A 17,429-nucleotide genomic window follows, 5' to 3' on the forward strand; every position below is an offset into this window, starting at 1 on the left:
GACTAGATGCTGACTTACGTGTTACCATTGTGTTCTGAGTATTACACTGAGGGAAAGGATTTCTTTGTCATCATATTTCATTGTCAGATGCTTATTATTTAATCAGTATTCTGTTTAATGCGATCTATGTTTGGAAATTCTGGAGCAGAAATATACAGTTACTATATATGTATGCAGTTTCTAATTTGTTGGAATACTGCAACACAAATAATTGTAAATAATTTGTTATAAATAGATAGTCATTTTGCCATCTAGGGAGAATGCTTCTGGTATTTATTTCCCTTAAAGAAACTACACATTCTTGTTTCTGCTGTTGATTCATCAGTGGTTAGACTGGACATTCTAAAAATGCATCAGAAACCCAAGAGGCAGATCAAAGATATGGGGGATGAAATCAGGCTTTATGAACACATTAACAAGTTCCCATAAATTCTTATGTAAGCTATTTTAACAAACCCAACAGTTCATTTGACATAAACATGTTAATATTTTCATTAAAATTGTAGACAAAGAAATTTCAAATGAATGTTTGAAAACTTCCATTTAAAAATCAGGCACTGTGCAATTTCAACCTTATAATCTTGTTTATAATCAAAACATCAGGGTTGCATATCTGTGTACACTAATAAGTATGGTGTGATCAATGTCAGTAAAATGGTTCTTTTGATTTAGCTTGCATTTAATTAAGGTTTGAAATATATTTTTCACCGTGCTTTCTTTGCTGTAAGGAATGTCGACCCGAGGGAACAGTACATTTTCAGAGGAAGCTTCATATGTGGCCTGTAACAGTCAAGTAAATATGAATCTTCAAAGTTGACCCAAGCAGTTGATCTCATGGCATTAATTTAGTATACTAGACACGGTTGATGACTGTCATAACATGCTGACATATAATAATTTATTGTGCATTGTATAAACAATTTATCTTAGACTGGGTTCCGAAGAAGGGTCACTGACCCGAAACGTTAACTCTGCTTCTCTTTCCACAGATGCTGCCAGACCTGCTGAGTGAATCCAGCATTTCTTGTTTTTGTTATCTTAGACTGGACCTGACAAAGTACTAATCTACTGTGAGACCTTATGGAAGTTTAGCTATGACTAGTGGCTAAGAGTAGCAGATCAACAGAAACCCTGGGATACTGGCATTTCAGCGCATCAGGGTTATAAGTGCTTTTGAAGGTAGTCGTTAAAGACATGGAACTTGTCTTTCTTCCTGTTTCTCAGGATATTTCAGTGACATGTCCGATATTAGCACTAATAAAGACATAAGAAATAGGAGTGGGAGTAGACCATACGGCCTCTTGAGCAAGCTCTGCCATTCAATATGATCATGGCATATCTTCTGCCTCAACTCCACTTTCTTGCCTGTTCTCCATATCCCTTGAATCCCTGAGACCAAAACTCTCTCTATCTCGCCTTAAATATATTCAACAATGGAGCATCCATGATCCTCTGGGGTAGAGAATGCCAAAGATTCACAACCCTTTAAGTGAAGAAGGTTCTCCGCATCTCAGTTCTAAATGATTGACCCCTTATCCTGAGACTGTGCTCCCATATTCTAGAGTCCCCAGTCGGGAAAACAACCTTTCAGTGTCTGCTCTGTTAAGCCCCTTCAGAATCTTCTAAGTTTCAATGAGATCAACTCTCATTCTTCTAAACGCCAGAGAGTATAGCCCAATTTATTCAGCCATTCATCATAGGACAACATTCTCATCCCAGGAACTAATCTAGTAAACCTTCGCCGTACCATTTCCAATGCAAGTATATCCTTAAATATGGAGACCAAAACTGAACACAATACTCCAGGTATGGTCTCACCAAAGCCCTGTACAATTGTAACAAGACTTATATTCCAATCCCCTTGCAATAAAAGTCAACATGCCATTTGCCTTCCTAATTGCTTGCATACCTATATGCTAACTTTGTGTTCCTTGTATGAGTACACCCAAGTCTCTCTGAGCATTAACATTTAGAAGTTTCATGCCTTTTAAAAAATATTTTGCTTTTCTGTTCTTACTACCAAAGTGAATAACCTCACACTTCCCACATTATACTCCATCTGCCACCTTGTTGTCCACTCACTTCACCTGTCTAAACCTCTTTGCAACCTCCTTGTGTCCTTTGCACAGTTTACATTCTGATCTAGCTTTGTATTGTCAGCAAACTCAGATACATTACTCTCAGTCTCTTTGTCTAAGTCATTAATATAGCTTGTAAATAGCTGAAGCCCCAGCACTGATCCTTGTGGCACTCCACTAGTTACAGCCTTCAAATGCCCCACTTATCCCTAATCTCTACTTCCTATCCATTAACCAATCCTCAATCTATGCTAATATATTACCCCTAACTCCATGCACCTTTTGAGTCAACTTTTTTTTGTGGCACCTTATTGAACACCTTGTGGAAATCCAAATATACTACATCTACTGGTTTCTTTTATCTACCCTACAAGTTACACCCTCAAAAACTCTAATAAACTTGTCAAACATGACTTCCATTTCGTAAAACCATGTTGACTTTGTCTGATCATGCTATAATTTTCTAAGCGCATTAAGGCTTCTTAATAATAGACTCCAGCATTTCCCGACAACTGATGTCAGGCTAACTGACTTGTAGTTCGCTGTTTTCTCTCTCCCTCCTTTCTTGAACAGCAGCATTGCATTTGCTAACTGCCAATTGCTGGGACTGTTCTAGAATCTAGGGAATTTTGGAAAATCATAGCCAGTGCATCCACTATCACTGCAGCTACCTCTTTTAGAACCCTAGGATGTAGGCCATCAAGTGCTGGAGAGCTGTTGGCTTTTAGTCCCTTAAGTTTCTCCTATACTTTTTCTCTGCTGATTTTAATTACCTTAAGTTCCACATTCTTATGAGCCCCTTGGTAATCCTCTATTTCTGATATGTAATTTATGTCTTCTGCTGTAAAGACAGACACACAAAATATTTATTCAACATCTCTACCATTTCCTCATTCCCCATAATAATTTCTCCTCTCTCTGCCCCTAAGGAACCAACAATTATTTTAGCCACTCTCCTTATATACGGTAAAGTTCTATTAGCTCTATTAGATCTAGTAGCAATAGGAGTTGAAATTGCACAGACGCAAAATGGGTGATTTTGCATCTGCCTCCGGTTACACGCTCCATCCAGTATTCAGTTCCACTGAAGTTTGGCACCGCTGCCCAAGTCGATTTTCACCCATATAGAATCTGATGGTGATATATTGATGCACAACAATCCAGAAGGGCGAGTTTCATAAGATAGTTAATATTCAAGCTAAAAGAGAATGTACCTAATGTGATTTGTGACTTTAGTAATTTAGAATTGTTCAGAAGAGTTTACTGCCTTGGCAGAATTCATATAGTGTACTCTGGGATATATTTCAACATTGACATTATATAAATGCAAATTCTATATTCTTCCAGCTTAGCAATGAAAAGGTTATCAACCCCTTTGGGTGATATTCCTGTCTTCACTAATTTAAGTAAAAGTAGATGTGGATATTAAGTGGTCAACACTTTATTCGTACGTCTACTATCTTGATATACTTAGCAAAATTAGGAGTTGCACTTGAGTCAGAGGGCTTAATTTTCACCACAGTGGCGGGAAACAGGATCCAGATTTATTTTTGGGTCAGAAACCCGCTTCTGGTGGGAAACTGATTAAAGTTAATATTTTCACGTGGATAGGCCCTTAATTAGTATAGAGACGGGTTTCCTGTCTACTTAGAGCAGTAGGGGTGAGAATGGAGGCGGGCCAGATGAAGTGTGGGACTCATTTAGACACCCCATGGCAGCCATCACTGAGACTGCTGGTTATCCTAAGAGAGAAATCTGTGGATTGTGCCAAAGCCTTCCACAACACCCGAGGGAAGCAGAATGTCACAAGAACCGGTGGCCTCGCGCCTGGGGCAGGGCTGCCCGTTGCTTCATCGATGCTGACCTGGATCTAATGCTGGAGGCTATGAGGAAGAGGAGGGAGGTCCTCTTCCTGGAGGGTGGCAGGAGGCGGCCAGCTCGTAATGCAGAAGGTCATCTCCTTCCAACTTCTCTTCCTCCTCCATTCTCACCTTCTGGATCTGCTCCACCCTGGATGAGCTGTCACCTTCCAGGACCTCACCATTCTCAAGGTCCACACCTCTTTGGAGGGCCATGTTATGTAGATTGCAGCAGAACATCACAATGCGCGAGGCCCTTGCTGGAGGATATTTGGAGGATGCCACCTGACTGGTCTAGGCACCAGAATCTCATCTTGAGAAGCCCAATGGCCTACTCCAGGGAGAAAGTGGCAATGGTTGTATTGCCTCTATCTGGGACTCCCGCAGAGGGGTCAGTGGCCATCTCTTCAGTGGGTATCCCTTGTCCCTAGGATTCATCTATTCTTGGGGGTTGGAGTGAAGATCTGAGGCAATCTGGATTGCCAGAGGATGAAGGAGTCATGGCAGCTTCCAGGAAAGCGAGCGCACACATGGAGGAAGCTCTAGTGGTCGCAGACCAGTAAAACATTTAGTGGAAGCCCTTCCTCTTGATGAGTCTGAGTGGGCAGTCACTGGGTGTCTTGATGGCCATATGGGTGTAATCGATGATGCCCTGCACCTGGGGGACTCCAGCGATGGTGCAGAAACCCAATGCCCCCTGTCCCTACAAGGCTGTGTCTGTCTTGACATGAATGTACTGGCCTGTCCTGGCAAAGAGGGCATCAGTGACCTGCGAGATGCAGTGGTGTGTAGCTGCTTGCACGATGGCACCAAGGTCCACAGCTGATTCTTGGATTGAGCCAGAAGTGAAGAAGTTCAAGGCCACGGTGACTTTGGTGGCTCCTGGCAGGGCATGGCGACCAGTGCTGCAAGTTCAAGGTCTTTGGCAATAAGGGCACAGATCTCTGTGACCATCTGTCTGGATAGGCGCAGTCTCCTGCAGCACAGGGTCTCAGTCGTCTCCAGGTAGCTGTGTCTTCGGCGGTAGATCCTACGTTGAGGGTATAGCCTTCCTGCCCCCTTTCTTTCCCGTGCCCTCCTGCTGCTCGAGATTCTGCCTTTCCTGTGGAGGGTGTTGCTCCTTAGCTCCACTGGGCCCAAAATCAGACAGTCGTGACCCCATTGCCAGTTACAGCCTTCCTTCTGGGCAGGTGGCCACCTAAATGTGATTGGTATCCTTGCTCCCTTCTCTTCTGCCCCAGCAATGCCAGGAGGGGTCCAATCCCTTCAATGCCCAGGTGCTGAGTGTCCACTCTTACTTACCAAGTGCCCAGTCTCTCTTTGCCCCGCTAACCCTCTTATGGGGCCAGCGTGATGTTCTGGGGCAGGCATGACTAGCTCCTGACTCTGTACCCACCTCTCTTCATCTGAGCCGTTTCAGAAGGCACATGTAACCCATGCAGCCCTTTAAAAATTCCAACATCCAACCTTGACAAGCTCTTAATGAGTTTTTAAACTGCTTTAATTGGCCTCAATTGGGAGGAGATAGGGGTTCCTGCCCTCCCCCTGACCTGGTGCACATTGTCGCCCCCGGGAACGGTGTCCTGAAACTGACACCGTTAAAAAAAAAAACATTTTTTAAATTAAAAATAAATAAATAAGTAAAAAACCAAAAAAAAGCTAGTCTAATGATGGCCATGAAACCATTGTCGATTGTTGTGAAAACCCATCTGGTTCACTAGTGTCCTTTAGGGAAGGAAATCTGCTGTTCTTACCTGGTCTGGCCGACATGTGACTCCAGACCCACAGCAATGTGGTTGACTCTTACATGCCCTCTGAAATGGCCTAGCAAGCCACTCAGTTGGCAGCTCACTGCCACCTTCTCAAGGGCAATTAGGGATGGGCAATAAATGCTGGCCTGGCCAGCGACACCCACATCCAATGAATGAATTTTTAAAAAACACACCGCCAAGAACCAGTATTTTCGGGCCTATGAATGTGTGATGAATCTGCAAAAAATTCCATTTGGACATGAAATGCCAATCTGTATAAAAGGTGTAAAATCATGGACGATATATTAACATTTAAGTTGCCATCTAGCAATGTCTTATCAGTAACTTTATCATGAAAAAAATACTTGAAGACAAAACATTTGAAAGCGGTAGGTCTATGCCATATTATTGCAGGCTGTACTTATTTTCTAGGGACAGGAATTAAATTATCATTCTAATTACACCTTTCTTATGTGTATTTTCATGTATCTCTCATGATCAATATTAGAATCATTAAATTATGCTGCACAAAAGGGAAGCCATTCTGCCCTTCATGCATGTGCCAGCTCTTCGAAAGAGCTTTTCAATAAGTCCCACTCCCCTGCACTTTCTCCGTAGCCCTGTAAATGTTTACCTTCCAAGTGTTTATCCAATTCCCTTTTGAAACTTACTACTGAATCTGCTTCCACCATCCTTTCAGGCAGCACATTCCAAATCACAATTCACTGCATAAATTTTTAAAAATCCTCATGGCACCTCTAGTTCTTTTTGCCTATCATTTTAAATCTGAGTCCTCTGGTTACTGGTATTATTCTAGTAAATCTCGTCTTGCTCTAAGGCTTGACATCCTTCCAAAAGTGTGGTGCTCAGGATTGAACACAGTACTACAGCGGAGGTCTAACCAGTGTTTCATAAAGATTTAGCATAACTTCCTTGCTTTTGTACTCTATGCCTCTATTAATAAAAGTAAGGATTGCATATGCTTTTTTTTTTTTACAGCTTTCTCAACTTGTCTTGCCACCTTCAATGACTTGTGTGTATACACCCGACAATATGTTCCTGCACCACGTTTAAAATTGTACCATTTATATTGCCTCTCCTCATTTTTCCTACCAAAACGCTTCTCTGCTTTAAATTTCATCTGCCATGTGTCTGCCCATTTTACCAGTCTGTCTATATCCTCCTTACGTGTTAGAGAACTACCAACTGCATACAGGGAGGTAAGACTGGTTCAACAAGGTGGAAGGTCAGCATAACTACTAACCTTCTGCCCAGGTTTCCTATTGTTCCCCATGTTGGAGTTGATAGTGAATAGGAGGAGAAATGAAGCCTAAGGACCTTCGTCCCTTTCATTTTCTAACTATGTACGTGATACAATTATCTGACATTGTCCTTGAAATGGCAACTTTGGGCTTTTGACAGTTCCAAATAAAACATTTTTTATTAAGCAGCAGATACATTATGCAAAGAATGACTGTTGGAGAAACATGGAAACAAAAACAAAACACATGATTAACACAAACTAGTCATAAAACATCACCAATCATCGCTGTACTTTGAGTTATTGCACTTAAGACCTATATCATCTATTACAATATATAAGAATATAAGATAAACATAGGTTCAATCTCTGTCATCATTGTTATAAATAAAGAGACAGTTCCAAACTCGACATGACTTTGGGGCTATTCATTCTGTTCAGACTTTTTTTTTCCGCTAGTATATCCACAACAGACATCCAACCTCATGTCAGCACTTAGGCACATTTCACCAAATTTATATTTGAATGCTTCTATTTACCAGCAGAAAGCCACCTATCTGTTAGGAAGTGCACTTTGTAATCAAGTAAAGAAAAATATCAATAGAAGATTTCCAGCACCATAAATAGAAAATAAAGTCACTGCTGTAATTGTGTGTTTAGCATCGTCTGTTCTTCAAGTTGTTTAGAAACCTTTGGTTCTTTGATCTGTAGGGCACGACAAAGCTGTTAGGAAGCACTCTACCTCTGCCTGCTTCATCCACTTGACCCATGAAGATGTAATTCAGTCCTGCAATGAGAGGAAGGATACTTTAGTAAGCAGAACTTTAACTTTCAGCTTGTTTGAGGCAGTACAAGGTAATTAATTGGTTACAAAAAATATGTCAATTGTTGTTCTCCGATTGGCACTTTTTTTTGTATGGCAGTTGGATTATTGTGTAAAGTAAGGCAGTGTAAATTTGAGCTCAGTAGCAAGAACTCCATCTCAAACTATGAGAGGCCACTGAGTTTGGAGTTTAGTCTTAGAGGGAATGCAACTTTGAGCTTCCATTGGACAGGAACCATTTTTTCTTCCAGAAAATCAATACTTGTGTGAAATGTGTAAAAGGAATTTGATTTTTGTGAGAGTTTGATGCAAGTGGAAATTCAAGCTAACTCTATCTACATTTTTATGTTAGCTATTAAAGGTTGGCTGTGCAAGGAACCTTTGTGATGTCTTTAAAGTGTGATATACTGGGCATAATGAATCCTCAATGTATCCAACTGTAATTCATTTGTAATTAGTGTTGGAAAACTCAGTCTTTGGACTGAAGATCTCTGTATTCAAGCAACCACTGGCCATATCTGCAGCGTCCGACGGGATGAGGGGTTGCTGCATAGTACTGTCCAAAATGTGGCCACCCAAGAATCAGAACTAGACACTTCAGGACACAGGGATAGAAGTGGGGAATGATCTTCAGGATCTGCAGAGGGAGACAGGACTTGTTGGTGCAGGGAACCACTGAACTATCAAATAGATCCTTATGATTGAACAAATATGAGGTGGATAGTGACAGCGACTCAGAGGAGGATGGACTTAAGCCACATTTTGGCACCATGGAACAAGAGACTATCCGAGGGGGTGAGAGGATGTTTGTGAAGTGCCTTGGGATGTTTTTCTACATTAGATGCACTATATAAATGCAAGTTGTCATTATTGTTGAATTCACTATGTTTCTAGGCCAACAAGAAAAGAAGCATTGCTTGATTCTGTTTTGGGAAATGCGGGGCAAATAACTGATATAAGAGTAGGTGAACAATTGGGAAACCACACATAGTTAGTTTCAATGTAAGAACAGAAAAGTATAATGAAGAGTCAAAGATAAGGGTGCTGGATTGAAAAATAAGGCAAAGTTCAGTGAAATAAATGGCAATCTGACCCAAATTAACAGGGCAGAAAAGTTATCAAACAGCTTGACAATCAGCAGTGGGAAATCTTCAAATATTAGATGCATAGCATAGAAAATAAACATATTCCTATGTAGCGACAAGGGGTGCATGAAAGTATAGAGTTCATTAGATAAATAGGTTAAAAGTTTAAAAAAAAATTAAACAGGAAGTATATGCAATATTAGGACTAACAATACTAAAGATAATCACAGGTATACAGAAAGTGCAGTAGGAAGGTGAAAAAAGAAATAGGATCTTTTATAGCATATAAATAGTAAGATTAATTAAAGAGAAAGTAGGATTGAGAGCTGAGTCTGCTTTTGTTATTCGTATATATAGATGATTTGGCCTTGGGTGTAGGGAATACAATCTTGAGACTCGCTGATGGTACAAATGCAAGAAGCTGGTGAACAGTGATGACTGCAAAATAGGTCAGGAAGACACAGATCAGTTAGTGAATGGGTAGACAGGTAACAGTTGTAATGTGAATAAGTATGAGGTAATACATTTTGGAAAAAAATACAAGCAATGGGAGTAGATACTTAATGGAAAAAGATGAAGGATGTGGATGAGTGGCCAAATCTAGGGGTTCAGCATTTCATGGAAGCATGAGTGCAGACAGATAAAGCCATAAAAATATCAATAGAATTTTGTGTTTTATAAATAGATGCATACTGTATAAGAATAAAGAAATAATGATAAATGTTTTACTTTGTGCAGTTTTGGGTGCCCCACTACAGAAAGGTCATTAAAGCCACAGAAAGTGTTTCTTCACTAAAATCAAACCAGGTATGGGAAACTGCAGCTCTGATGGTAGATTTGATAAACTGGATTCTGACAAAGGGTCACAGAATGAAACATTAACCCAAACTTTCTCCACGGATTAGCCTGACCTGCTAAGTGTTTCTAGCGTTTTCTGTTTTTATTTCAGATTTCCAGTTTCTGCAGCATTTTGCTTTTTGCTTTATTGATGTACTAGGACTTTTTCTATTGAAGCAAAGAAGGCTAAGAGGAGATGTGATAGATGTTGTTCTAAATAAAAGGAAGAGTTTTGATGAAGTGAATAGGGAAAGACCATTTCCTCTGCTTGGGAGTCAATGAAAGTCAATTTAATATTGAGAGAGCAAGGCAAGTTTAGGAAAAAGTGTCGGGTTATCATAGCATGGAATGCTTCGTGACAAGGCCACATTTGAGCCAGAGATCATTGCATCTTTTAAGGAAAATCTAGATAATTTTAAGCAGAAATGATAGAAGGCTATGGGAAGAGCAGAGCAGTAAGATAATTTTCAATTACTCTAACAAAGAATTTGCATAGATATGATGAGCTGAATGGCTTCCTCATATAGTTCTGTTCTTTGGTTCAATATTCTACTGATACATTTCACTTGATGAAAAGCTGACATTGTCCAAAATAGTCTCTGAAATTATTAAAATCGGTAGTGAAGGAAACTGGTGATGGTGCTTTAAGCATTTCTTTCCAAGGAAAGAAACTGGTTTTCTTACCTCATTCAGTCTTCCCTTCCTTCTGCAGTCAAGGGGCTTTTTAAAGCAAAACACCACTAACCATCTTTTCTCCTCAACATAGAAGCTATTATTGGCAATATTATCAGCCAAATCCTTAACACTCCCCTTTGGCAAACTTTTGCCTGCTATTTTAACAGAGGCATTAATTAATTTCAAATAAACAGCAAGCATAACAGAGCATGCAACAACAAATGGGCCTTCCAAATAGCAAAACTCACCTCGTTTGATGATCGGACACTTTTTACACACTGAAATTATTCTGACGCTCATATTCTTCCCTGCTTGTTGAATTGCCACTGTCCCTTCTTTGTAAATATTTATGATAGAGATAGTTGTGTGAATACTGCCATTTCGTGTTACAGCAGTTATAACTGTGCCAGTTAACACTGTAAGGAAGAAAAGACATTCAAACTTTTAAAAAAATCCCGAATGAAAGGTTCGTTCCTCAAATCGCCTAATGATAAATAGAATTTTAAAAGTTCTATTCAGTTTTAGTTAACGGTTTGTCAGATTATGGGTTAAATAAACTGCATTTCATTGTCCTCAAACAGTAATGAAAACTGACTCTTTGAAAGGTACTTTCTTATGACAGTGTTGGACCCGACATGAACATGGCTTATGACAGATTTAAGGATATATTATATAGCTAACCTGCTTTGTAAGTTATCACATTAGGATCTTCCTTATCATAAAAAGTGAATTTTTTTTTATCTCCAATTTTCTACCTTTTCTAACCTCTAATACCTCAATCAAGTAGTAATTATTTTTGTGTGTGCTTAAGACAGTGAGTATTTGGTTATGGAAACATCACATCTAAACTCAATCCTGTCTTTTCCCAAGTGTACATTTGTCAGTAGAGTCACAGGACAGCAGTTGGGAATAGGGACCCTGGCTGATTTTTCTCCACTCCATGCCCCCATCTCCCAGAGGTGCTGAGGTCAATTGAAGCACCCACAAGGGTATGGTGGTGTGGCTAGAAACCGCAGGTTGAGAGTTCAAATATCATCAAAGCAAACTATGAAATTTAATTTAATAAGTCTGGTAAGTTGGTGCTGCATTTTTATTTTTCAAAAACTTTAATTGGAAAATGAAGCTGCCATCCCTATTGGTCTGGCCTACATGTAAATCAAATCGACACTATATGATTAACTCTTAATGCACTCTGAAGGGGAGCCACATTAGTACAAATATAATCATTATTCAGGAAGAAGGTTCACCTTCATCTTCTCAAAGTAATTAAAGACAGGCAATAAATGTAGCCTTGCCAAAATCACTCACATCCCGACAACAAATATAAAAAACAATTGCTGTACTATTTGAGAGCAGCTGTTTCAGGACAACCTACACTGGAACCCACCAGGTGATGCATTTAGCATCAAGCGATCACAATATGACAAGTGCACCATTGTGCCTTAGGCAGAGGGACTGGTTCAACATGACAACATGCCAAAAACTGTAACTGAATGAACACTTCTCATATACTGACAGTTCACTCTATGTTTGGCACCTTGTATTTATGCTGTAGAGCCATATTTGTTTTTGGAACACAGTGTCCCTGTTTCATTAGAAAGGATTTCTATGAAGCCCTTGAGACTGGAATAGAGAAATAATTGAGTAGGAGATGGTATATGGCGAAAAACACTAGCTCTTCCATTCACATATAGGGTTCTTATTTTCAAGGGAAAAGCCTATGTTTCTTACCAAAGTTGCTGGTGCAGTAATTACTGCGCAGGGTCCCAGTTCTTTTACACTTCAGTTGGCATGGAGGTACAGTAGGTTGAATGGCTTAAAAACGGTATGCAGTATAGAGTTAGGCAGACAATGATAAACAGAAACCATTTCTACTAACAATACAAGTTAAACTGTTTTTCCATCTCCGATGCATCTGCTCTGATGATGCAACCTTCCACAACAGCGCTTATGAGATGTCTTCCTTTTTCCTTAACCGAGGATTCCCCCCCACTGTGGTTGACAGGGCCCTCAACTGTGTCCGGCCCACTTCCTGCACTTCTGCCCTCATCCCTTCCCCCCCACCTCCGCCCCTCCCAGAACTGCGACAGGGTTCTCCTTGTCCTCAATTTCCACCCCACCAGCCTCCACATCCAAAGGATCATCCTCCACCATTTCCGCCACGTTCAGCGTGATGCCACTACCAAATGCATCTTCCCCTTCCCTCTCCTGTCAGCATTCTGAAGGAATCGTTCCCTCCGCAACACCCTTGTCCACTCCTCCACTATCCCCGACACCTCGTCCCCTTCTCACGGCACCTTCCCATACAATCAGAGGAGATGTAATACCTGCACGTTTACGTCCTCTCTCCTCACTATCCAAGACCCCAAACACTCCTTTCAGGTGAAGCAGTGATTTACTTGTACTTCTTTCAATTTAGTATACTGTACTCACTGCTCACAATGCGGTCTCCTCTACATTGAAGAGACCAAACGCAGATTGGGTGACTGCTTTGCAGAACACCTCTGCTCAGTCCGGAAACATGATCCCAAACCTCCTTTCACTTGCCATTTCAACACACCCCCCCCCTGCTCTCATGCTCACATTTCTGTCTTGGGCTTGCTGCAGTGTTCCAGTGAACATCAACGCAAACTCGAGGAATAGCACCTCATTTACTAATTAGGCACACTGCAGCCTACCGGACTGAACATCGAGTTCAATAATTTCAGAGCATGACTGACAACCCCCGCACCCCCCCACCTCCCAACTTTTTTATTTTTAGTTTTATCCCATTTTATTTTAGTTTGTTTCATCATTCTTTTTTTTTAACCATGTGCCTGCCCACCTTTTTTTTATTGTTTGTGCTTTTGGCTAGGGCTTTCATTATTTTGTCACCTAACACCCTCTCTGCACTAACACTTTGCCTTTCATCACACTATTAACACACTCTTTGCCTTTGCCCCAGGACCTTCTTGCCAGTTATTCTCTGTGACCCTCTGTCCTATCAACACCTTCCCTTTTGTTCTCTTTTGCCCCACCCCCACTTTATTTGCTTAAAACCTATTACATTCCTAACCTTTGCCAGTTCTGATGAAGGGTCACTGACCTGAAACGTTAACTTTGCTTCTCTCTCCACAGATGCTGCTGGACTTGCTGAGTATTTTCCAGCACTTTTTGTTTTTATTACAAGTTAAAACCATATTTGCTTATTTTTCAGAAATAAAAATTACTGCGCTCTGCCTATTACCGTAACTAACAATTTATCTTTTAACCCTCAAATACTCAAAAAAAAATTCCTACTTCAAGGTAAATCTGTAAAAATCAATCTGTGTACATGCCTATGATCAAAGTATAAACATGCACATACACACACACATATATACTTAAATTCAAGAGAGAATTCCATGCACAAAACTTCACAGAATATATTGTAACGGTTATTAAGATGAGTAGTTCAAACATTACAAAACAAAACAACATAAACGCACCATTTTCATATGTCGCCTAATAAATCAGTCTGTGTACCTTACGAGTAACTGAACCATATAGACAATTAAAGACACAGGCCCAATGTTCCCTCTAAGGTGCATGTGTGTAGCTGCACAATAAAATTTAAAGGTACTGCGCATTGAAATGAGCAGGCCACTCACCAAATAATGTGTAGGGAACATTGGCCGGGCCTGATCCCAGTCTGTGCTGCTCTAAGGTGTCAGGGCAGTACTGATGCTACAATTAGCCTCTGCACCCCTTGGGTTAAGGAGGCAGAAATCAGCCTACATTCAATGCGTGGTGTGCATACTGGGTGAGGACAGATGCTGGCTTATCGGTAGATGGTAGAATGCCCTGTCTATGGAGAGGTGGGGGAAAAAGAAACTTGGTAAGGAAAGGAATTTTTTGTTTTAAAAAGCACACCACTTTTTGAACACTAATGCAAGATACTGACATATTGCATTAATTGCTTGCTCCTTGTTGTAATGTGATCTTGTGCAGTCTCACAATATGTATGAAATATCTAACTAATCAAATAGAAAAATATATGTTGATCAGGGAGTTAGTATACAATTGCCAGTATCCGACTCAAATGAATTAATAAGTATTCCTCAATTTGAGGTGAGCTGCTCCCTCATTCATTTCACCTTGATGAACACAGAGCAACACATGGAAGATCTGATCTATAAATCTATATTCAGGGAAACAATTTTACTGTGAGGGTTGTATTGCATAAATTAGGTTTTATGTGGATTTTCCTGTTCCTGAAGGAATCATTAATAAACCTTTATGGACACTTTAAGGAATGCACAGTAAAATCACATGCTATAGTGGGAAATGTTCTCGAGATGGCAGTCCAGTAGTGAGTGAGATCCATGAACAGTGGGCTGGATTTTATAAGCTCACCGCCGAGATAAAATGGCGGCTTGCCAAAGAGCCGCAGCGATTCCAAGTGGCTCATTTAAATAGCAGGTGCGGGCCGCTCCCCCCCCCTGCCCCGATCACATGGAGGGGGTGGGCTTTCGGTCTCCAGCAATGATGTCAGCTGCCTATGCACGGGCGCTGACGCCATTTTCAAAGGGCTGTTAGCCCTGCCGGCCTATTTAAATATGTTAAAATAGAATGAATTAAATTAAGTAAAAACATTTCTTTTGCGCCTCTCCCACCCCCAATAACAATTAAATTATTTGCCCTTTATCCCCAAAAACACTTACCTTTACCATCTGACCCCCCCAAAACTGCACACACGTTAAACTACAACCCTTCCACCATCCCCTACACCCATGATGTTAATTTGACTCTCTCTCCCCGCAACCCCCGCACCGAGAAACTTACCTTCTCCCCCGTCCCCACCAGCGTTGTGCCGCGTTTCCCCAGACGGGGATCCGAAGGCGCAGGAATGCCGGCCGCTGGGCCGAAGATCGCAGCGGGACATGAGGAGGTGACGTAAGTTTTTTTAATTAACTTTTTTAATTGATTTAAATATTCAACTTGTGGTCCCGTCATCCAGCAGCGGGGAGACTGCCATGGTGCCTCACCGCCACCGGGAGGATCGGGCCGGGCCCTGCTGGCGTCAAGGTCCGTTGTGGGCTGCATCTGCGGCTAATATTCAGGACCCCCACGTCGTGGATCCCGACGTCAAGGGCTCCTTAAAATCCAGTCCAGCATACTCCAGCAAAGGTAGTAGATTCTTCAGGTGCTGGAGAAGGTGCTGCATGAGGAACTCACGAGCAGTACATAGCTCGCTGACTGCTTTGCTCAAGCTCAGGGCTTTTCTGAATGATTCATTAGTGAAGGGGCAATGCACAGTGTATCAAGGTTTAGGCTATAACTTGAACCAGACACATTTAAAAACTTTTGTTTTCTAATGATTGTTCTCTGAATATTTTAACATAACTTAGTGGAACTTACTTGTTGTCGTTGGTGCTGTGATTGGTGCAGTTGTTGTGCTAAGAAATTTTTTCGACCTGAATTTGAAATGAGCCAGAAACCCATCAGCAGTGAGACTTAGATCTGACAGGAACTGCACAACGATTTCATTTTCTTGTGACAGAACTGGCCTACCCCACAGCAAAACAAAGAAGAACACAATAAATTGAGTTTGTAATGGCTAGCACCAAGTTAAGCAACAATTTTACCAAACTAATAAATGAACTGCATAAGGCAAGAAATACAGGGGGAATTTTAACCTAAAAAAGAGCGGGTTTGGGTCGGGTTAAAATCTTAAAAATCAGATTCCTGACCTAAACTTTAACTGAGGTCAGAAGGTGAGCAGGTGACCAACCCACTCCAAGGATGCAGGTTGGTACTTTAAATATGATAATGAGGTTGTGAGCAACATTGTCATTCAGCTTTTTGAATTGAGCTCTGGTTGGCTGTGTTTCCAGAGCCTTCAGAAACCTGGCAGCTACATCCTGGTTGATGATTTGGTGGATCCAGGAAGGGAGTGCCTTTACACCTACCTCCTGGATCCAACGTGCTAGCCCGAGGAAGCCCTGTGATTGAGCCCCCTCCATTCTTCCCCATGAGATCTCTGATTCCACACCCTACCAAGGCCTCAGATTCCCACCCTCAGGCCCTGACCTCACCCTCAGGCCTCTGATTCCCCTACCCATGAGGCCTCTGATACCCCAATCATCTGACCGTGTCCCCCAGGCCTCCGACCTCACCCCCAGGTTCTGAATACCACCCCGCCAGGCTTCCAATCAACTCCCCAGGCCTCCTATTACCACCCTCTCCCCCTACCCCAGGCCTCTCCGGCCTCCAGCCCCACCATCCCAAAACCAGGCCTCCAATTCCTCCCCAGGAGAACCTCTACAACACAGAAAACTGTACTCCTCCACGTTATTGGAAGGGCCTTCTTTTCTATTTCTTTAAATCCCCATGCCATGCACGATTTCCTGGCCAAGACAGTGGACTGAATTTTTCCAGATCGCCACCGAGATGGGCGGCACGCTTCAAAAACAGCGTGGTGCACACGTGAGATGTGCACCGCTGAGCCACCGTGATATTTAGCGCGGCAGCTCATTTACATTGGAGCGAGAGGACCACCTGCCCCAATGAGATAGAGGGGGCAGGCACTCTGTCCCCGGCAACGGCATCTGGCGTCACCGTGCCAGTACCCTTTTTAAAGGGCTTCAAGCCCTTTCATATCATTTAAATTTTTAAATTCAGTTTTTTTAAAAATAAAATTAAACATTTACTGACAGTTCCAATCCACTCTCCCACCCTGCACCCCCCCCCCCCCCCAAATGACTACTCAGTTCATTTTTTTGTTCTCTCACCCTGCAATAAAATTAAACTCTCGATCCCGACCTTTCCCGGCTGAAATTTCTTTACTTTAGCTTTCAACCCCTTCCCACCATCCACTCCACCAATCAGGTTAGTTTTTGCCATTTCCTCTCCCCACCACCACCACCCCCCCCGCCCCCCACACGCTGAAAACTTCACTCCTCCCCTCCTCACCAGTGTTCCACCTCAGATCTCTGAACGGAGATCCGAAGGCATGGGAGTTCTGGCAGCCGGCTGGAATATCGGAGCAGGACGGCTGTCACTACAATGTAGGTCTTTATTCATGTTAATTAATTGAAAT

The 17,429-nt window shown here is 41.8% G+C and overlaps 1 protein-coding gene across 2 annotated transcripts in view; it reads right to left on the reverse strand.

Moving 5' to 3' along the window:
* Positions 1 to 7,115: 7,115 nt before the first annotated feature.
* The window catches only part of pcolce2b (procollagen C-endopeptidase enhancer 2b), a 54,307-nt gene continuing 43,993 nt past the window's right edge, over positions 7,116 to 17,429 (reverse strand). Inside the window, exons 6-9 of one of the 2 annotated variants that reach the window (XM_068041548.1) lie at positions 15,749 to 15,897; positions 12,101 to 12,184; positions 10,618 to 10,785; positions 7,116 to 7,736 (exon numbers count right to left, since the gene is read on the reverse strand). In XM_068041548.1, the coding sequence (XP_067897649.1) occupies positions 7,606 to 7,736; positions 10,618 to 10,785; positions 12,101 to 12,184; positions 15,749 to 15,897 (532 nt within the window). In that variant the 3' untranslated portion in view covers positions 7,116 to 7,605. The remainder of the gene's footprint in view (positions 7,737 to 10,617; positions 10,786 to 12,100; positions 12,185 to 15,748; positions 15,898 to 17,429) is intronic. The other variant, XM_068041549.1, reaches the window with a different exon arrangement.

Source organism: Heterodontus francisci, chromosome 11 (genome assembly GCF_036365525.1).
Source record: "Heterodontus francisci isolate sHetFra1 chromosome 11, sHetFra1.hap1, whole genome shotgun sequence".
In the NCBI taxonomy this organism is placed as follows: domain Eukaryota; kingdom Metazoa; phylum Chordata; class Chondrichthyes; order Heterodontiformes; family Heterodontidae; genus Heterodontus; species Heterodontus francisci.